At 44.7% G+C, this 21,550-nt stretch overlaps 1 protein-coding gene, 1 long non-coding RNA gene and 1 other non-coding gene across 5 annotated transcripts; 1 reads left to right on the top strand and 2 right to left on the bottom strand.

Moving 5' to 3' along the window:
* The first annotated feature begins 1,882 nt into the window (after window positions 1–1,882).
* Window positions 1,883–17,961, top strand: FSD2 (fibronectin type III and SPRY domain containing 2). 3 transcript variants are annotated; one of them, XM_072933743.1, is made up of 13 exons: window positions 1,883–2,214; window positions 4,144–4,945; window positions 5,023–5,118; window positions 6,181–6,414; window positions 7,656–7,678; window positions 8,648–8,769; window positions 9,353–9,508; window positions 10,323–10,457; window positions 11,185–11,338; window positions 11,727–11,860; window positions 13,453–13,585; window positions 15,689–15,865; window positions 16,535–17,961. In XM_072933743.1, the coding sequence occupies exons 2-13, from the start codon at window positions 4,184–4,186 to the stop codon at window positions 16,785–16,787; spliced, it is 2,379 nt and encodes a 792-aa protein (XP_072789844.1). In that variant the 5' UTR covers window positions 1,883–2,214; window positions 4,144–4,183; the 3' UTR covers window positions 16,788–17,961. The 3 variants fall into 3 exon arrangements, with proteins under 3 accessions (XP_072789844.1, XP_002197073.4, XP_030137617.3); XM_002197037.5 differs by having other exon boundaries at window positions 1,883–2,520; XM_030281757.4 differs by having other exon boundaries at window positions 1,884–2,226.
* On the bottom strand, window positions 17,808–21,122 carry LOC121468063 (uncharacterized). The gene is made up of 3 exons (XR_005981553.2): window positions 20,823–21,122; window positions 19,834–19,894; window positions 17,808–18,897 (listed from the first exon to the last, which is right to left on the bottom strand). It is a non-coding gene; the product is annotated as an uncharacterized lncRNA (long non-coding RNA).
* Window positions 20,055–20,186, bottom strand: LOC115496736 (small Cajal body-specific RNA 15). Its single transcript, XR_003962251.1, has one exon.
* Window positions 21,123–21,550: the final 428 nt, after the last annotated feature.

Genomic DNA, 21,550 nt, shown 5'->3' with positions numbered 1-21,550 from the left:
CATGGCATGGCATGGCATGGCATGGCATGGCATGGCATGGCATGGCATGGCATGGCATGGCATGGCATGGCATGGCATGGCATGGCATGGCATGGCATGGCATGGCATGGCATGGGTGGTGTTGGGAGGCGACCCCGAAGATCGCGTTCCCTCCCCTCTGCCATGAGCACGGACTCTTTCCACCAGGCCAGGTTGCTCAGAGCTCCATCCAGCCTGGCTGTGAGGGCCCTCAGGGATGTGGCATCCACACCTTCCCTGGGCAACTAGTGCCAGGGCCTCACCACCCTCACAGTAAAGAATTTCTTCCCAATACGTAACCTAAAACGACTCTCAATTTGAGTCCGTTCCCCCTTGTCCTGTCAGTACATGCTCTTGCAATAATCTTGCCGCATCTTTCCTGTGTGCTTCCTTCAGGTACTGGAAGGAGAAAGCTTGGTGAAATAAGCTGCTGTTGCTGTGAGGGGTGGTGGGCAGGGAGCAGGGGACACACAGCCCCGTGTCTGAGCCGCTGCCTGAGGGGCAGTTCCCTCCTGGCCATCGTTCCTGTGTCCTCGCCAAAGTCCACAGCTTTCCGCAGTGCCAGGCAAGCCCCACGCTCCTTCCCCACGCTGCCTTGAGACAGAACCTGAGCTCTGGGGCCTGCACCCACAACAGCCAGGGGGGCTCGTCCTGACCCCCAACTCAGCCCTGAGGTCACCATGCGTTGTATAAATGGCACCCAAATGCTGCCTCACGGAACCGAGGGGAGCAAAGAGCAGCAGGGTGAACAAGAGCAGTGTCACTGCTCTCTTATTCAGGCCCTGTGTCCAGGGAGAATGCAATTCACTCTCCACCAAATGCTATATTCCAGTCTTTGGCAGCAAAGTACTGCTAATTTTTTGAGAAATTAAGGCCTGTAAGGTAACGTAGCTTAACACAAAGCAAAAATAAGCTCTCGTTTGAAAAATTAATCAAATCTGTCAGACAGCATAAATGTTAACGTTTCAGCAAGGGCTGCGTCACTTGTATGAAAACACTTCTGCTCTAATCTCACAGATGATAGAAGCACTGTTAGCAGTAATGAGATCGTGCCTACATGGGCAATTAACTTGTGATTCCTCACCAAACAGCAAACAATTGCACTGCTAGAAAAGTGAGGAAATGACACGAAGATAATTGGAAAAGGAGGAAAAAGCAGAGCTGTGTCAAGATCTAATAGACGTTGTCCCTTGTGGCGTCCCCTGAGCTCAAGCCATATATAATACAATATTCTCAAACCTGCTTAAAAATCTGCTGCCAGCAGGGCTGGCTCAGTAGCATGTTCACAAGCAGCAGCCTGTGTGTGCTGGGGAGCTGTGGGTTTGAGCAGATTCACAAAGCTCAAGTGCTACAGCAGTCACAATAATCAGTGGTAACACACAGCCTGTTTTTTATCAGGTAGACCCCTACTGAGCACAGACTGCAGGGATATATATTCCTGTGAAGACCTCCCTAGTGGGGACCATAATTAGCTTTCCAGAGCTGTGGCATACACACACAGGGTGATGATGTATGGATAAGTATAATAAGCATATGCAACGGTATGATTTTTTGTTTTCTAAATTCTAGACTTTATTTTTTCTTTTTTCCCTAATATGTGATCATGATTTCAACTCAGCCCCATAGAAAAGCTCCTGCTAATTTGAGAGAGAGGACTTTACCTGTAAGTGTTTGCAAAGAACAAAACAGGTACTTCCATTAAGTTTTGCAACTCTGTAAACACATGTCCAGCCATGTGAGTTGTTTGCACGTTTTGTGTATCCCACACAGGACACTCTGCCTAACACCCCAGCCTTGGAAATCACACTCAGAGGCAATGAGTGCACTCTGCAGCGTTTATTAATACCACCTCCAAAAGTGAGAGGGTACTCTGGCTTCAGTGAGGGCTCTCTGTAACCGTTCAAAGTACTTCAGAGCCTGTTCTCAGTGTATGACGTTCGTCCTGGTGACACTCAAGCAGCACACTGCTGAAGGACAGCTGGGGAACATCTATATTTGTGCCATTGCTCATTGCTGGCATGCCCCTATCTGAGCAAAGAGGCAGGGTAAGGTTACGGCAATAAGTCTTCCAACTGCAGTTATAGGAAAGTGGCAAGGAATTGCTTTCGTGTGAATTAATTTTTACTAGGGGGAATAGAAGTTAACTTTGATGCCATCTGAGCTATCAGAAGAATTTATGACGTCTTAAGATAGAAGGCAAGTTTTTAGGTAGTAACCTTCTTTGTTGTGTATTTACGATAACTGACGGTCACGGATCTGAACGTGCTTCATGTAATTTTATCTGTGCCTGCAAAGCAAGCAAACACTGAGCAATCATCTGAAAATCTTATTTAGGCAGCAGGATTGCAGACAAGCTTAATTATGCTAATTTTAATTCATTTCATTTTGGTAGGAAAAATAAATGTTAATTCACTTTTCTAATTAGTGGTAGCTTCTAAAGCAAGCCTTATTGTTTTAATTATGGGGAAAAAAGTCTTTGCGGGAACCAGACAACATTTTCTGGTATGTGTTAAGATCTTTTCTCTGTTTAAAATGTTAGAATTTGCATGATTTATTTCATTGCCTTTAGCATAAATAGTATTTCTGCCTAACTTCAGTGTTTTATGTGCATAGTAGGATATTGCTAACTGTAGAATCCACACCCATGTCTGCAGTGCCAGAAGACAAACGATGAACTTCTGTGTAGGTTTTCTTACAGGTCTGTAGAGCTGGACTCAGCCAGGGATATAAAACCAGAGTGCAAAATGTCTCAGTATTTTTCACTGGTTTGGGAAGTTGCTTTCTACAAAGTTACTGTGTTGACTCTGTTAGCTAAGCATTTCTCAGGAAAATTAGTAAAATACTGATGAAATAAATTTGAGGTGATGGCAACTCTTCAAAACTAAAAAGACCATAAATAGTAGTTTGAAAGCAATCTTATAAGAAAGCTTATCCAGAAGCTCTGATAACACTGATGTCTGACCAACCTTTTGGGCTTTTTTCTTCTGTGAGAAAGTGATTTTAAAGCTTTCATATGTTTCACTTACCTAGGACTAGATATAATTACAGATTAATTGATATTCAGCTGAAATCTTTCCATGAAATTTTTTGCTTGTGGTACTAAACTGCTGATAAAATTGATCTGAGTAGTTTTGTAGCTATGATTCCATTCATGTTGGTGAGCAGTGAAGGGCTGTGGGGACATTTCAGCTCAGAAAGAGCTCTGACTCTGTACTGGCATTATTTCACTGCCTTAATACAGGCTGATTTGAAAGAGTGGGCCTGGGAATCAGCATTAAAATTACCTTTGCACTTTTAATGTTATCCCACATGCATCTGCTTTATCATACAGCTTTGCATGCCACCTGCACATGCTCTTTTCACACCTCCCTCCTTGCACAGAATAGACAAAACGTGCAAGGTTTGGGTCAGAGCAGGCATCTCTCAGTCCAGGTCAATGGTTTGCCTTGTTCCCTAGTTACTGGATGCTTTTTATGTTAAAATGCATATTTTCCACAGCACATGAGAAACCCCAAAGAGCAGTATGTTTCCTCTGTGATATTTTTTAGAAAGGACCCAAGACCTCGAATCAAGTTTCAGTATTAGGAATGGCACCTTGAAAAGTACAGAGCAGGACTTTCCAGGGCATTTACTTGTGTGTTCTGTGGCATCAGTGGTCACAGCAGAGGACATTCTACATTATGCCTGACTGACAGTTCAGAAAACATGCTTGACAGCAGCCGAGGAGTGAGCAGGCTTCAAACCAGGCCATTTCAAATTGCTCAGAACGGCACTAACTGTGCCTGGAGCACAGTCACAGCGTTTATCTGAGGACAGGACTACTCCACAGTTTGGAAATCAGGGATCATGGTCACAGATGAGGTACTCAGAAAAGAGGATGCACACCAGAGACAGCTCTCTGCTGTGCTTTGCACTGGGGTGAGAAGAAAACAAGCTTCCTGTAGCTTCCCTTCAGAAGCTTCACTTAGGGAGCGAAGCTACTGACTTTGGTTTTTCCAAAAGATTTCTGCTTCAGGACCTGAGCAGTCCTCGGCCAAATCTATCCTATCCATATACTTTTAAGCAAGAAAAACTCAATCTTGGTATCTAAGTATGTAGGTAAAAACCTTTCTTATCTTTTACAAGCTTGAGACTCATCATCTCAAAAGCCTCCCTGAGGATACCAATGTCATCCAGATCTGGCAGCACGAGAGACTATGAGACTAACAGCCAGTCACAACATCATTCAGCTTCCCCACCAGTCCCAGAGGCCAGTGACACTGAGACTGAAGGTCTGATCTTCTATCACATGGATCTCTATGGATCAAAGGAGAGGTTTGATATCTTTCCTGAAGAGCTCTCTGGTCAAGGAGACAGATCTCTGGGGGATACGAGGAGGGAATCTGCATTGAGTAGTGAAAAAGTTCAGCGCCCACAAGAAGTTGGCTATGACTTGGAAAAGGAGGTTGCAGAGTTGGCTAAGATGTATGGACTCGATGAGGATAGAGAAAAAGAGCTTGAGCTTCTTGAAGGACATCTGGAGAAGGTGGAGAGCAGATGGCCACCAGCTCGCACAGGAAAAGCAGGATTACAAGACTCCATATATAACATATCAAAAAGCAGCTCTTCAGTGAAAGATCCAAGTCAAAGCACAAAGCAACAAGGGTTTCCTGATGAGGCTTCTCAAGGTGAAAATCAGAGCAAAGCCAGAGCAGATGATGAGGCTGAGAGCAGCATATGGTCCAGAGGGGGGCTAAGCAGTGGCGGCATGTCAGATGAGTGGAACAGTCAGGCTGTCAGTGAGGAGGAGGAGGAAGAGGAAGAGGAAGAAGCAGCAGATGTTTTTTGTTCCACCTGCAAGATACCAATCCGAGCTTTTGACAAACTATTTGGTGAACACAAGGATCACGAGGTTGCTCAGCTCCCCAGTGCTGTGGAAAGTGAAAAGGTGAGAGTAACACGGGTGTACTGTGGTGCCTCTAAAACAGTCTTCAGACAGTAAGAATCACACTAGGTGTTTTGTAGGAGGAGATCCATAAAAACATGTGCAAATTGGAAGAACAGATTGCTCAGATGGAAAATGTTGCCAGCCATTTGGAGGAAATCTTCATCACTGTAGAGGTAAGGCATTTTCTCTTAGGCTAACTTTATGGTAGTGAGGTTAAACAGTCATACTGACATTCATAGTCTTCAGTTGTTAATGAGGTGAGTACATACAGTAACAGAGCACAGAGTTATCTTGGGGTTTGTCTAGACTGAAATACTCAGGAAAGCTCATCCTAAAGATTTTTTTAAGTGGGCTAGTAAAACCACATTTATAATTTGCACAGAAGTTTGCATTCAAAAATAAAGTGACCCCCCACTCAGGTCATCTTAGCTTTAAATGGCCAAAGAGCTGTGATCTAATTAGTCAGTCCGGAGTGCAGCCCTTGTGTTCCCTCAGCTTCATTCACAGAAGTGTCAAATCCAGGCAAATCCTTGGACCAGCTGTTGATGAGGCTGATGACTTCAAGAGTTGTGTTCCAGCTCACTGCTCTCAACTTGGCCCCAGGGGAAGGAGGTCAGCTGGCAGAAAGTTCAAACTGAAGCAATAACTCAAGGCACTGCAGTCTTTTCTCTGCTGCGTGTGGCACAGGAGGACATCAGTGCCTGAACAGTGAGCAGCTGCTGGGACTGCTTCTTGACTTGCCTGCTCCTTAAATCTTCCTTCCTAATGCTTTCTCCAGCTGTGAGTGAGGATACCAGCATTAGCTACTCAGCTCCCTCAGCACAAATCCTATCCCACTGAGTTACCTTGGTTTCTTTCATGGAAGGATGTGGTTGACTGTGTTGGTGGAAATGCTTGTGAGATTATGGCTAGGATATATCCTAGTTGTGCTCCCTGGGTTTATGTTGCTTTACATCATTGTTCCTGCTGTAATTCTGTTGCTATTATGTCTGGAACAAAATCCAACACTTTTGTGCTTTGGTGGGGGGTGAATGATCAGAGTAAACCCCTAAAAATGCACATAAGTCAAATTAAAGCTTCTGTGTACTGGTACCATTTCCTAGTTTTGTGAATTAAATCATGACATATTACCTCTATGGTAAGGAGAAGTCTATGCAGACTAGAGTAAGATTTTTCTCTGCATGACCTTTGGATCAGGCTTGATGCCAAGGTACAAACCTTCAAATACCTTGCAGGAAAATTTTGGGAGGCAGGAGCAGAACTTTGAGGTGCATTACAATGATGCAGTGCAAGTGCTTGCTCAGAAGTATGAGGAGCAGCTGGAAGCACTGGGAGAAGAGAAGAGGCAGAAGCTGGAAGCTCTGTATGAGCAGCTGGTCAGCTGTGGGAAACATCTTGACACCTGCAAGGAGCTGACAGATGAAACCCAGGAGCTTTTCCTGGAAAACGACAAAGCTGAATTTATGAAGGTAAAGAGCTTTAACTGTCACAGTGCTTTTTGATGTTTGCAAGTAGTTCCTATCTGAGAAGTTCCAAGCAGCCTTATTGCTAAGGAGAATTTGGGATGCTCAGTCCATGGTGATGTCACTGCTCCTGGTTCTTGTCATGGTGGCATTGACTTAGTAGAGCAACACAATGGGGGCAAAATGCAGAAGCAGAAGTTTGTAATTTGGATGCTTGTTCATTTTTGAGTCACACTGGGGTTCAAAGAGAAGATATCTTGCTGAAATACTTATCTGGGGAAACTCTGAAAGCACTTAGTGTTCCTTGCCTTGTGCAGGCTCAGCTCTCTTGCTCTATTCTGGGCTCACAGCAGGCAGGCTGATGTAATCACTTAGGAAGATGTTTCCTTTTCTTGCTCATTTTGGAGGAAAGTTCAGCTGAAATACGTCAAGAGCTCCTGCAAAGTTATGGATGAAATCCCACTCCTGAGGTGGTGTCAAGAAGATATTTTTCTTTGGCAGGTAGAAAAATAATTGGAAAAAAAATCAGAATTTTCACTGATGATGAGTGATTGCTCTCACCTGAGCTGTCCTGTGACTAAGGTGGGTGGGAGCATTTCTGTATTACAGTGACAGTAATTTCTGAACTGGACAATAAACAAATCTCATAATACCACCTAGTCTACTTCTGTGGGTCAGTTTGCTATGACTCCAGCCTACTAAGTTCTTCACATGAGCTGACTTCTCCCATTCTTCTGCATCTCTAGAATAAACTTATTTTCTTCTTAGCTTGTAAACAGCTTTATATTGCCCCTAAGAGCCATTATTCATCAAGAAGTGAATGTTGGTCTTGAGCTCTCAGGGGCTGAGGTTTCTCATGGCACTGCACACCTGTCTTCCAGTTACATGCACTGCTCAGACTCCCTCCAGCACAGAACAATTCATTAGTTCTTTTGCCCAGATGATTTTGGTTTTTATTTGTGAGGGATCTGTTGGCACTTTGGACAACCAAGGGAGGAATCAGTCTAAAGTCTAGATGGGCAGACACTGATGACTACCTGATATTGCTCATTATCTTACTGTAAATTTAGCCAAGATCTGTCCATTTCAATAGAAAGGGCTGGCTTTGTTCTCAGAGTTGGGTGAGAGCAAATTACTTCATTCCAAGTATTGCATTTGGGGCAATTTGTGTAAGACAGGCCACCAGCATGAGGTAGTCTCACTCTGAACTTTTTTAACTCTAACTCTCTCTCCTTTTTTTCCAACAGGCAGCAGTAACCATGGTTGACAGGTAGTATCACAGTCTTGGATTTTGTGTCACATTTCTTCCTGCTAATGGAACAGGTTATTGGAGATGCTTGTGTGGTCTGGACTTTGTTCAGGCACACAAATGTTGTCTAAGCCACTGGAGCTGTTGAAATATTTAGCATTTTTTGTTTTAAAGTGCATCAGAAAAAGTTGCTCTAAGAAACTTAACACTCAACACTTGTTTGGATCCAGTTTCAAGAAATCTGAAAGGAGAGTTAGAGCCTGAATAAATCAGTGTTTTCAGCTTAGTCATAAGGAACTAATTTTACTGAGAAACAGGATTGCTAAAGCTCTTGAAAAAAAACACTCTGGATCCAAATGAGACTAAATTTGAGCTCCCTAAATATATTGTAACGGGCTTATTTATGGATTAATATAGTGGAGTAGAAAGTCAAGCTGTGGGAGCTCAGAACAGATACTGCAAAATCTTGAAGCAATTTGAAGAAGTCTTAGGCCACACTAAATCATATGCAAAAAACAGCCTCTTAATTGACTGTTATTGTTCATGAAAGCACAGAGAAAAGATAACCCTTTCTTTCAAATTTACAACACCTAGAGCAACGAGGTCGTGAATTAGTAATAGTGTAAATTCAAAATAATGGAAGTTATGGAGCTGATAGGGTGCTTCCCACAGCGAGGTGCTGGGCACACCCCACTCCCCTGCTCAGTGTGCGCAGCCAGCTCGCTGCAGGAGCGGGGCACACCAGGGTGGCCCTCGATCCCAGCAGCAGCCAGCTCTCTTTGGCACCTTGGGACACTGATGGCCACATATCTCCAGGCAGCAGGCAGAGGAGGCTGAGCTTGTACAGCTATGAAAATGGCATTTTAAGGAAATGGATGTTAATTTGGAGTCTGCTGTTCTTTTTCTCTTAAAAATAGGCATCATAGACAGATGCCTCCAACACTATGATACTTCAAATTAGACATTATTTTTTTCCTCTTACAATTACAGGCTGGAAGAATTCTTAAAGAAAGAAGTGGATTTAGAGCTTTCAACACTGCCAGACTTTGAAGAGCGGGTCATAGATGTCTCTGAAGTTGAACAACTAATGAATTCCATTAATGCTATTCCAGGTACTCTTCCTAATTGATCATTATTTCACACCTATTTACATTTAAGTAAGGATATGTATTAAACATTACTTCTTTTAAAGGAGATCTGAAAAGGCAGAATTAACTTCTCCCTAGTTTTCCTTCTAGTTTTTTTTTTTTTTTTTTTTGCCTGTATATACAGGGACACTGGAAGACATTTTTGGATTTTTTCCCCCCATTTGTTTTCAATATAAAATTATCAGAATTACTGCTAAACTGGGACTTCCTTGCTTTTGCTGGATGATTTCCTAGAAGACTCATGAAGATTTCCCCCTGCTGTTGAGGGGTCAGGCACACTTAATTGGTGATAACTTGCCTGAGGTTTATTTATTTCATTGGTTTGACTTTGTTTTGAAGCTAGACTAGTTCTCACACACAAGTGACTTGATTACTATCTGCAGTTGTTGACAGAGTCAGCTCCTGACTTTTCTCCATGTGGGAGGAATGGAGGAATATGACCATGACCCTTTTCATGCCAAGGCTTTGTGCAAACATCTTTGTGAGAAGAGAGGTACAACAAACCATGATTATACATTCAAAAACTGACCTGTTTTTTCCTCTGCAGCTCCTTGTGCCCCTGTGATCAATCCCCAGGCTCCCAATGCAGCAACTGGCACTTCACTGAGAGTTTGCTGGGGCCTCTTCTCGGATGACACTGTGGAGTGCTATCAGCTGTGCTACCAACCAGTGAGCAATGAGAGGCACAGTGATGGGCCAGCAGGTAAGGAGGCTTGGGGCAAAGGGACACCTCAGCCCTCCACTGGCAAAACCAGCTGATGCCAAAGTGCCTCTGCATGCCCTGTGCACTCTGTCTGCCACCAAAACTGTCCTATCTGCCACCACCATCTGCTTTGTCCCTCTTCCCCTGCCAGGTCTGCCATGCTGCCAGCTGCAGCAGGACCATCACAGGAGCTAAGACAGGACACGGCAGCAGCAGGGATAGCAGGAATGGGAAGGGGACAGTGGATGGAGTCACACGGATTTCTGGAGGGTGGGCACTGTATTAGAACATGTGCTGCATCTATGGCACATTATTTTTAAAGAGCAAATCATCATATTATCAGCACTCCAACTGAAACCCCCAGATGATTTTACAGCTTATCTTAGTGCTAATAATAGGCTGTAACTTCTTAAGATGCACAAGCACACAAAGAGCAACAGAACCAAAATGTCCCAGCCTTGTGACAAAACTGCCTTTGCTAATACTGTTCTTGCAGAACCTTCAAAAGTGGAAGCCAGTAGAGTGCCAGTGGCCAGTTGAGAAAAAAAAGCAGAAACTATCAAAATTTTATAAGATGAAGAATGAGAAATGAGCAGTAAAATAGCTTCAGCTCTTGTCCCATCTGATTTATGCAGCTTTAGAGGAAGGCATTTTAAAAATGCCTTCCTGCTGATCAAGGGGTGTGGAGCACAAAGAGCTCTCCTGAATGCAGCACCCAAAACAATGCACTTCAGCTCCACTGTGTGATGCAGTTTTGGGGAAGAGTGGGCAAGTGTGTAAAGGCACTGTAAATGCTTTGTTGTTGTCATTTCAGAGCATACACTAAAAGTCAAAGAAACATACTGCACCATTACTGATCTGTTGCCAAATACACAGTATGAATTTTGGGTCAGTGCTTTAAATGCCTCCGGTATCAGTCCACCAAGTGAAAGAGCAGTTTATGTAACAGGTAAAAATATTTCATTCATATGACTTTGTAACTTCCATAGTGAAATTCAAAATTATCTCTTAAGTAATGCTTTCTGGGTGCTTTCTTTCTTCTGACGGAAGCCTCCAGACTGCATGGGAATTCCCTACTTTTGTTTGGAGAGCCTATCATGCCAACTGTCCCTGTTTCAGAGTGGAAGAAACAGAAGCAGAGAATAAAATAACTGATTTAAATACAAGCATGTAGACCAGCTGTGAATAAAGTTCAGGTTTCCTGGTTCTGCCAGATGTATCCCAGCTCTCCTTTTATTGGCCTATGGACATTTTGTGGATTCACCTGTTATGCTGTTCTTCTAAACTGCAGCTCAGTCTAGGACATTGTGTGAAATCCTGACATCAGACTGAGCAAATCAGTGTGAGACCTTCAAGGGCTTGTTCCAGATGTCTTTGACATCTCAGAGCAGAGATGCACCTTTATGACAAAGATAAAACTAATGATAGAAAACAGTTGTGTAATCAGTCTTTATGTTAGGTCTCTGTTTAATTCTATTGGGACCTTTATAGTCTAAATGAAGTCTTTATAATTCTGTTAATCACTCTACCTGGTGTTTATTGTCCATTGGAGAAGCAGGCTTTTTTACTACACAGCATTAGTAAACAACATTTTTCTATTTTTTTGTCTTCAAAGCATGTTGTTTGCAAACATCTTCAAGTAACAACTTAGAATTGTTCTTTGCCCTGCTTTTTAGCTCCTTCACCACCTACCATAAAGAATAAAAAGATCCGAAGCTGTGAAAATGCAGCACTGGTGTGCTGGGAATCCAGAGACATTAATCCTGTTGATTCCTACACAGTTGAATTGTCCAAGCTGACAGATGAAGAAAATGATGATATTATTACTGAGTGAGTTACTCTTCTATTGATCCCATGGCCTGTAGAGATGAAACCATTTCAGTTTAGTGGCATCAGATAGGACTAAGGAAGGACCCATGACCTTCTGGTGAATTTACATTTACAAACAATCCTCTTACTGAAATCAGCTATAAAATGTTAATCAGAAATTTCTATATGAGAATTATGGGTATGGGAAAAGGGCAGAAGCAAATGTAAAAATCTGTGGTCTGTGACAGACTCTCTCTTGCCCTGCTACTGACAACTGTACAAGGTAAATTGTTGTTGATTGGTTACATGAAAGTTGAAGTGTAATGTCTTCTTTGTTGCTCAGAAAAATAATTTCAAAGGCCTACCTTTGTTTTGTACCCTGTAATTTCCATGGATTTCTTTTCTGTAGATCTATTGTTGGGATCCCTAACTGCGAAGTCCTAATTCACCTCCAGCCAACACAAAAGTATCAGATCTGTGTCAGAGCCCAAAACCTGGGTGGCTGCAGTGAAAGAAGTGAACCCGTTCTGATACACACCACAGGTACTGTGCAGCTTGGAACAACTCCAGCAGCCTTTTGTAGCATCTATTGTCTTAACAGAAAGATTCCTGCTGGTTTCAATGGCCTCTGGACCAGGTCCTAATCTCCTACATCTAATTACACACCTGTTAACCTTTTAGGAATGAAAAAAAATCCAACTTCTTGTAACAATAAGTGCACTGCTTTAGCTCTGTAATTTATATTATTGCTGTCTGGTACATTTGGCACTTGAAAGTTACTAATTTCTAAACATTTTAAAAGACAGTGTCAACTCAACACCCACGTATTGCCAGCCTGCAAAGTACTGACACACCAATGAGGAAATTTGTAGTGTGATTGTGATTTTACTTCAGCGATTACCATGTAATGAAGCTGCTGCTGGAAATGATGGCTGAAACACTTTCTAGAGCCATTTAGCAGACATCAGTGCTCACTTTCATCACTGCTGCAATGGCACTGCAACTTCACTGCTCATCTCAAATTTCTCATGCCACTCAACACCTTACTTGTGTCTCTTCTGCCCTTATTTTCTGTGAGACCTTTGAAAATTGTATTTATTCAGCAAGATGACCACACAAAGTTATGTTTTAGTAAAAAAACTCTCTGTCATACAGCAGTGACACCACAGAAAAAAAATGATCATCCTAAAATCCCTGGAGAGGAAAACTGTCATTGTGTTACCATCGTTTGTGTATATTCCAAGTGCTTAAATCAAACTCAATATTTGAAATTGCCCATTCTGTTTGCACAGCATGTGTTTGTTTTCAGCAGCACATGCCTGTAATTGCCCTGTCATTGTTTGTATTGTATTTGCAATGAAGTAACTTGCAGTTTGATTATAATGATTTCATTTGGGATTACCATGGGGAGATGAATCTTTTCGGAGTCTACATTATGCAAACAGCTGATGCAAATTGATCTGTCGGTTGCAAGGACCCACCTCCAACACTGTGAATGGCCTTTGATCCTTTCTGGGGTGGATAAACAAGCACCAAGTACAAACAGCAGCTGTGCCAATCGTGGCTGCTCCTCAGGCCCCAGTGTGTCAGACCTGCTCTGTGAAGTCTCTGCAGGAAGAAAGGCAGAAGCACGTCTGTCCTCGGCTGGACTTACCTCTCTGAGGGCTGGTCTGACAAGGGAGGTGCTGAAGCATGAAGGATCCTTTCTCTTCAAACTGTACCCAGCATTTATTTGGATGAGTGAGGCCATGGAGAGTCCTTTAAGCCCCTTTTCTCTTTTCAGTGATAAAAACAGATTACTTGAAACCAGACAGTCCATTGCAGGGAGGACCCCTCATCTCTGAATAGCTACTTCCTGCACAATGCCTGCACCTTTGAGACCTGGTAGGGTTCAAAACCAGGCTAAGTCCCCTGCTTTTCACAAGGCTGAAACTAAAAAGTGTTAAGCTGTAAAATAGCCGTTTATTAGAAAAATTTTAAAAATATGATCTTGTCTTCTCAGTGCCAGCCACAGATTGTTTCTAGAGCACTGGTGAATCTTTTTGTGGATCCAAATAACATTTCATCACACCCTTGCTGCAATTCTAATGTTATAAGGAGATACTGGAGTTATCCTTAGGCATTTTCTCTTGCAGGCACCTGCTTCTACCTTAATGAGGATACAGCCCATCCTCTGCTGGCAATTCTAGATGATGGATTTACCATTTCATGTGATGAACTGGAAAACCCAGAGTGTGATCTGCCTGTCTATGATAACAGCTTTACAAGGTATACAGGGGCATTGCAGTTTCTTTGGTTCTTTTAATAGATGCCAGGAAATGTCTAATGGGGCTTTCAGCAGCTCTGATTAATTTTTTGAGTTGAAATCTCTCTGTCCAGCTGTTCTTTGGAAATTGGAAATTAATGCAAGTTCTTAAACAGGTTTACAGATACAGCAGCCACAATTATGTACAAGCCTACTTACACGTCTGGCACACTGAGCTAAATTTGAACAGGTACTTAGGTGCCATAACAAATGCTAAGGAAAGAAAAGGGATCTGAAAACTTACCTCTTGCTGGAATATAACTGATACTATTTGGACCAACAGGTATTACTTTCAAAAAATAATTAGGCCCTTTGCCATTGAAGTGAGAGACTGAGCTTGCCAAAATGCATATTTCCAGTCAAAACCGCAGAAACACCATGTAACTAGGACAGACATTGCAGGATAATACAAGTCTACAGTTTATTCCCTCCATGGAAATGCAGTGCTACCAGAGGGCTTGGTAGGAAAGAGTTGGGAGACTGGTGATCCTTTTCATTAAAGCCATCATGGTAATCTTAAATGGGATTTCATCCCACTTCTATGGAATGCTTTTATGTTTCACATAAGCAGCCAGAGCTGACACTCATCTCCTTCAAAGGCTGAGGTTTTGGTACCACTATGAACTTTCACAAATCTCCTTCAAACCAAGATACTGAAAAAAGAAAAAAAAAAAAAAAAAAAAAAAAAAAGGGAAAAAAGGCTCCCAAGGAAATTACATAGCAAACTCTTCTTTCTGAAGTTTGTGTGGTCTCCTAAGTTTGGGTGGCTGATTTATTTCCTAACTCTTTCTTCAGTGGAGTCAGGTTTGCCTTGGAGGCTTTGCAGCTCTCATTACTATGGTCATGTTTTGTTCACAGATGTTCACTCATCCATTTTGCTTCATTCCTTTTCCTTCTCAAGCTGTAGCAACACAGACTCTCTGAATTCCAATTTCAGCAACCTTTAAGTTGTTCCCAAGACATTTACATGCACTCACAATGAACTCTACACTTGCTCTAAACAAGTGAACTGCAGAGTACAACTACTGTGCTGTGCATGCCCATCCTTACACAATAGGCCCTCCAAATGATGAGTGCAGCTCTGTCAGCATTGCCCAGAAGACCTCAGTGTCTGCCAGCAACATCCTTTTCCTTTGTAACTTACAACTTTAGATGCTACTATAGAAACATAAAAGTTGTGTGTGTGTGAAACCTGCTGTCCCCCTTGACAATGACAGCTGATACACCATGTACTTTTCCTAAAAAAAGCTGAGGTGTAAGAATGCTCAGAAGCTCTCCTAAGAGTGTTTTAGAAGCATTTGGAGTGGGTTATTTTGCCCAATTTTCTTGCTTTAGAACCTGTGTTTTTGCAGACTTGCATCTTCAAAGCACCCAGTTCCTTTGATTTCAAGACTGTGCCAGTAAATCAAGATAAAGGGTCTCTCTGTATTACATTATCTTTGTCTCTACTACACAACTTACAAAAGAGTTATTTTCTGCATGGTTCCTATCATACATTTCATGGCCCAGGTACCCAGCATATTACAAGTTCTCCTACTGTGTTCAATTCTTCCTAATCTCTCCAAACACAGAGGGAACCAGTGTACACAGGTTCCCTCCTCCCCAGCTGCCCCAGGAACTTGATGCTGTTACAGTGCTCAGTTCCTAATGGTGAGTGACCTCGGCTGTTTGGAAAGAAAATGCAAAATCTGTACTTTTTCCCCCTACTATGCTGGGGTTCACTAGAGCAGTCTCTTTTCTAACAAGCATTAACTTTCCCAGAAAACCCAGGCACTATGGGATGCTGTTCTCCATCCTCCTGGAGTGTCTAGGGCACTTATTTATACAAAGCTACCCACAAGTAAAAATAGGGCAGGTGTCACAAAGAAACCTGCAGGCTGGGTGTCAGCTCCTCAGCAAGGGGATTTCACTGGAATCAAAAATCCACACTGCACTGCTAGGGTGACAGCAGAAGTGGCTTTTGTTTATTGCTATGTAATGCCCAGGCATATGCATACCTGAACATATCTAAACACTGAAGCATTATAGAGAGGCCCTGCCAAAACACTCCTGTCTGTCTCCCACAGATGTATTGCCATCCTGGGCAGTCTGATCCCATTTCCAGGAAAGCATTACTGGGAGGTGGAAGTTGAGGAAGATACAGAGTACAGAATTGGTGTGGCTTTTGAGAACACTCCAAGACATGGTCACCTGGGGGCAAACAACTCATCCTGGTGCATGAGGCACATCATCACACCCTCAAGGTAAGGGCTGTGTAGGCTGCAGGTCTCTGACAGGAACAACTCTTACACCTGCAGGCAGAGAAGCAGAGAAGCCAGAGATTTTTTATCGGCTCAGATCAGAGACTGGAGCCTCTGACATTCCACTGCTGTCCCTGTAAACTGGTGTTGGAAGGATACTGCTTAAGCAAATCCTCCTGCTTTTTTAGGGTGTTCCAGAAGCATTTGGTATGGGTTATTTTGCCCAACTTCCTTGTTTCAGAACTTGTGTTTTGGCAGATTTGCATCTTCAAAGCACCCATTTCCATTGCCTGAGACGGTGCTACTGAATCAAGCTGAAGGGTCTCTGTGGTACATTGTCTCACTGAAATGAGACATTGTCACATTGAAACAAGAAACTGAAGCAACACTAGGGTAATAGATCTATGTAATCCAGAAACTACGTACCTGGCTAAACCCAGCTATACCTAACTGGTTTTGATCTCTGTCCTACCTCTGCAAATATGTCACACCTGCCTGCAGAAATGCCAGCTCCCCTCTTGCCTCAGCTGCACTGCTGGCTCTCCCCTGGACACGGTACATTATCATCACTGCCTGTGACTCTCATGAGCAACCTGGGCACCTGTGTATAGGAAGTGCTTCCCTTTGAGAGCAGCCAGGGTGCCTTCAGCTCTTTATTTTTCTTGCCTGCAGGCACAAGTACGAATTCCTGCACAGTGGGATGACACCTGACATCAGAATTACTGTTCCCCCCAGAAGGATTGGCATCCTGCTGGACTACGAGAACTGCAGACTGGCATTTTTCAATGCAGATATTGCCCAGCACCTTCACACATTCAACTCACACTTCCAGCATTATGTCCACCCCTGCTTTGCACTGGAAACACCTGGTATCTTGAGGATACATACTGGAATTACAACACCCCCATGGACTGTCCTGCCATAACGTGCGTCCTGCAGCTACCACACCCATGGGTAACCTGCCCTGAGCAATGCCCTCTTTCAGCATTAACTGCACCATCATACTCCCTATACAGCAGCTGTTTCCCCCTGGTAAGAGCAAAGCGACCCTGACCCAATCCAGCTGCCAAGCCTGAGCCCTTAGGAGTTTGCATCCTCTTGGGAAGGATCTTAGCAAAAAGCCACTGTGGTCACAGGTTCCATCAGCATCCCAGAATTCTCGTTAGAAATGAACACCTTCCTTCTCAGAGGTGACACTGTCACCACACAGCACACTGGCAACTGGACTACAGGTTCCCCCAACACCCACCTGAAGCCTAGGGAACTCCCCAGTTCTCAAGCCATCTATAATTCTACTCCTGAGTCTACTCAAGAGCTAAAAACTTAAAGAAAAACAAAAACAGCAAAAGTAATGATCACTCCAGCTGCTGGAGCTGAAAACAGCCATGAAGCTGATCTCCTGATCAAGTGTTCTTGTTGCTACATGAAGTCTGTGACACAAGATAGTCAAATACACCTCCCCTGTGTGTGAAATGTTTGTGCCTACATACCCAGTGAGGCTTTCTGGAACACCCAAGCCTGCACTCCAGTCTCAAACATAAGCCATTTTTTACAGAATGCTTTTCACACATTCACCCAGGGAAAAAAAGATAGGTAGGCTTTTTGCAGTGCTTGATGTCCTTACAGAAAAACCTAAAGCATCACTTTTAGCTGCTTCTTTTTAGCTATGCTCACCTCCACTGGGGTGCACCCTCCCTCCACACTCACAGATCTGTTCTCCCCCTCAGCACTAAAGAATCCCACTCCATGCTGTGCCCTAGAAGCTGTGGGTGTCCAGTGAAGCTGGAGGGACTCTGGCCCAGCCAGTTCAGACATCCTTGTTTGGGTTCCACTTCCAGACACCAAGCAAGACAAGCCCTGCCTGACAAGCAGGCTTGGCCAGCTCTGAACAGCCTCATCCATGTATGTTAAAACTACCTGAACTCAATCAAGAATCTTTAACAGATAAGCTTTTCCACAGATTTATTGCACATTCATTACAAAAATCATTGGTTTAAGTTTCCATTCTAGGGAATCGCCAGGAACAAGCAGTGGCCTCTACAATATGCAGGGTCTCTACAAATAAATGCCATTGGCAAAACTAGAGATTTTACATAGAACTGTGTGTCAAAAGCTTGTCTGTTCTTTCTCAAAGAGCTTTAAAAAAGTATTGCAAAAACAGGTCTTTAGAAACCACAAAAACAGGAGCTGAGTATGTTGTTAACAGCAGTGATTAGTACCAGCTGCTCTTGGATATCTGTTTCAAAAGCCTCATAGGATGGGTTTAGCAACACTGAGCTATACCAGCACAGCATCATTTCTTAACCTACCAGGAATTAAGATATTTTCAGGGCAGAAAAGGTTGTTTTGGTCACTTTGCCAGTCCTCCCGTAAGCAGGCCAGAGACTCAGTTGCTTTGTCTGCCAGTGAGCAAAGCAGTTTGGGCCATGTGTGCCCTGCTGATGCTGGCATGGCCACCCAGGGAGCAGCAGCTCTAGGGTACAGCTCTGCAGGGGATGGAAGTGGTGAGAAAGCACCATTCCTTGCTTGAAAATGTACTCCTTGACTCTGGGTCCAACTTCTACCCACTGGTTACCCCTATCAGCCAAGAACTGAGACCCCCATTCTTATTTTCAAGTCGATACCTGAAAGAGTGTAACACACAGATATCAGAGCAAAGGTATGAGGACATCTGAACCTCCAAACAGAGCCTCTAATGCTCAAGGCTGCTGGTGAACCCATGATTCCACTCCCCTTCACCAGCTTTCACCTCAAGTCTTTAAACCATAGCTTTAACCTGGCAAAATACTTTCCAGCTGGTGAACTGAATTGACAAGTCCCCAGGACTTCACAGCCCTCTTGCTGGACTGTTGCAAGGACAGATTTTCTGAGCCAAATGCAAGGTGCTCACACACCCTTACACTGGGACTCCACAGGTACCAAACAGCTCCGTTGTTATGCTGCCAGTGGCTGAGTACAGAGCAGCCTGCTCAGGAGAATGGCCCATGGTCATCGCCAGGCATGGCACAGGACTGCTGAGGCAGTGCCAGAGCTATCTGAAAGAAAGAACAAATATGCAATAATTGGCTTCTAGGTTAAAAGCAGTAAGGGAAATGAGTTTGTATGTTTCTGTTTAATAAAAGCTTGACCTGTTGGCACTAGCCCAAGCTTCTCCTCCCTTAGGAATCCAAACCCCATCACTTAAATATTTATACAGCACAAGAAAACTTGACAACATGTGTTTCTTAAAACCAGCTGTTGCTCTGAACAATCTCTATATAAATCCTTTACTGGGATTTATATACACCACTTCCCCTGCAGAGGTCTACTAAGCTGTAAGCTTACACCAACCCTGCATGTTCAGTTTATCCATCAGTGTATTCAGTTTATTGGAACTCAGGGTATAGCACTCAACTTTGACAACTGTGCTGATCTATTTCTCCGCACTGAAAGGTATCTCAGATGAGGTACAATGAGTTCTTACCTCTGGCCTGTATACAGGAACTCTGGCTAAACTACACCATGTGGTAGGGCAACAGTCAGTTAAAAATGAGTTGTCCTTGTCTCTAACATAATGTGCTGCAAGCTACATTTTTCCTGGTACCTGTTGGGTCTTTTTCTTCCTTTTCCTTATGGGCATTCACTGGTACAAAGCAAAATCCATCCTCTGCAAAGTACAGAAGCTCATGCCTAAAGCTCTGGTTTTGGCCAGCTGAAGCCCTCAGGCAGTCCTCATGTGCAGCAGTGATCCATGCATCCCTGCAGGACTTGCAGCATCAGGAACTGCCAAGGACAGGACACCCCTAACCACACCTCCCCCAGCAGCTAACTGGGGACTTTGCCAGGGCTGCCAAAACCCCTTTTTTTTCCAATTCCCTGGGATTTCAAATTCACGTTGTTGCCACTGGAGGGCATCACGTGAAGCCCTTTCAGAAGACCACACTGGTCTCACGCAGGTTGCTGAGGCTGAAAACAGTTTCCAAACCAGTTACCATAATCCAAGGCATGTCCAGTGTCCCTCCACACCCGGTGCTGGAGCCAGGAACAAAGGGCCTGTGAGCAATTAGACAGCAGAGACACGTCAAAAGCACAAATACAAGAGACAACACAACAGCCTCGAAATACATTTAATATATATTTAAAACAAACACATCCAATCTTTTACTACAGAAACACACAACTTTTTACTTGCTCGCTCTCACTGTCATTAAAACATTGTAGGTAGATCAAGTAGGTCCTGACTTTTATCTCACAGGCAGGCCTTGTTCTCTCACCATTTAATTTAGGAGGATAGTATCAGTGGAGTCAATATAGTGCCACTGGCTCCACTTTCTTAGTCCTCCAGATGAATCACCATAAGAAACTCCTGAATAGTCTCAGAACAGACTGAGCCCTCCTAAAGTAGACAGCAGAGCCTAACCACTCAGCCAGGAAGGCGATTTCCTATTCCTGTCTTCAAACTCAGTTGAATCTTTTTACTGCCCATCTGTTTCCCAACAGTAATCAATACCACTCTTTAGCAGCACACAGCAAAGCAGGGACCGTGCAAAGGTGAGGCTTTGCTTCCTCGTCAGACTCTACTGCAGTCCTGGGCCAGTCCAAAACACAACACTGCCTTTTTATTCAATCTTCCTTCCATCGCGTTTATCGTGGTGTGCTCAGCTGCCAATATATACTGGGACTCAGGTGTCCTAGCCCACCTTACTGAAACCTTTTCCAAACACGCTTATTTTTCAAGCTTTACTTGCTCTGATGGAAGCGATACCGACACCTAAACTGCTTTACAAAACGGCTGCAAGGGGCTGAGCCCTCTGCCAAAAGCGTGCTCATCCCACACCTGGAGCTAAATAACATCTAGAACCAAATCTGTGGCTTAAACAGCCGCAGAAAAGCTGCAGCAGTGGGTCCCGGGCTACCTCACAAAACCACCACCACGAGCAGCCCCTCCCGGGCGGCAGCGGCCCCGGCGGGCAGCGCTTACCTGGGCAGGGCGCGGGCGCAGCGCCTCTTCACGGCACAGCCCCGGGCAGGCCGGGCCTCGGCGCCACGGCACGGGAGCGCTCCGGTGGCACGGTGACGGGGCCTCTCCGTGTGCGAGGGAGGCCGTGCCGAGCTCCGCCGCTCTCCCGCTGCCGTCCGGCCGCCTCCAGCACCTCAGCCCGCCGCGGGCGGAGCGGGGCCGGCCCCGCCGCCATGAGCCGCCGCGCCTCCCCTCGTGGCGCCGCCATTTCCCGCGGCGGGCGCGGCTCGCTCGGTGCGCCCGGGCTGAGGGCGGGGAGAAGGCGGGCACTGCCTGCCTGCCTTCCTCCCTCCCTGTGCCGGGGCAGCGCTGGGGACGGACCGCTCGCCGCTCCTCCTGGGGTGGGCGCTCTGTTCCCGCAGGCCGGCCTCACCAACGCAGCCTTTCCCCCAGACATTACGGACCGAGCCGAGCTCGCCACGCTCGGCACCCGCTGGAGCCCTGCCTGCCCTCGGCTGGGCCATGGAGCGGCTTCCCCAGTGATGGCTTCATCCACACACAGCTGAATTGTTGCCTCCAGCAGGCACTGTCCCCTGCAGCATCTGCTGTGCGTGTCCACCTCCATTCCTTCCCATAACACGTGCTTGACCCTGCAGACTGGAGCAGGAGAATAACACCCGCTGCTAGCACAGCCCTGGCAAGGCTGAGGGAGAGCCAGCAGCTCTCAGCGGCTCCCGGGTCTCTCCAGC

Source organism: Taeniopygia guttata, chromosome 10, assembly GCF_048771995.1.
Source record: "Taeniopygia guttata chromosome 10, bTaeGut7.mat, whole genome shotgun sequence".
Taxonomy (NCBI): domain Eukaryota; kingdom Metazoa; phylum Chordata; class Aves; order Passeriformes; family Estrildidae; genus Taeniopygia; species Taeniopygia guttata.
The sequence above is the reverse complement of the archived record's forward strand: the minus strand, read 5'-3'. Positions and strand labels throughout refer to the sequence as shown.

What these genes read in the sequence shown, in the direction of transcription:
- FSD2 (XM_072933743.1), top strand. Translation starts at nt 4,184, where the DNA reads ATGTCATCCAGATCTGGCAGCACGAGAGACTATGAGACTAACAGCCAG. An exon ending in ACAAAGCTGAATTTATGAAG is followed by an intron (nt 6,415 to 7,655) that starts GTAAAGAGCTTT and finishes TTTTTCCAACAG; the next exon opens with GCAGCAGTAACCATGGTTGA. An exon ending in CACATCATCACACCCTCAAG is followed by an intron (nt 15,866 to 16,534) that starts GTAAGGGCTGTG and finishes TCTTGCCTGCAG; the next exon opens with GCACAAGTACGAATTCCTGC.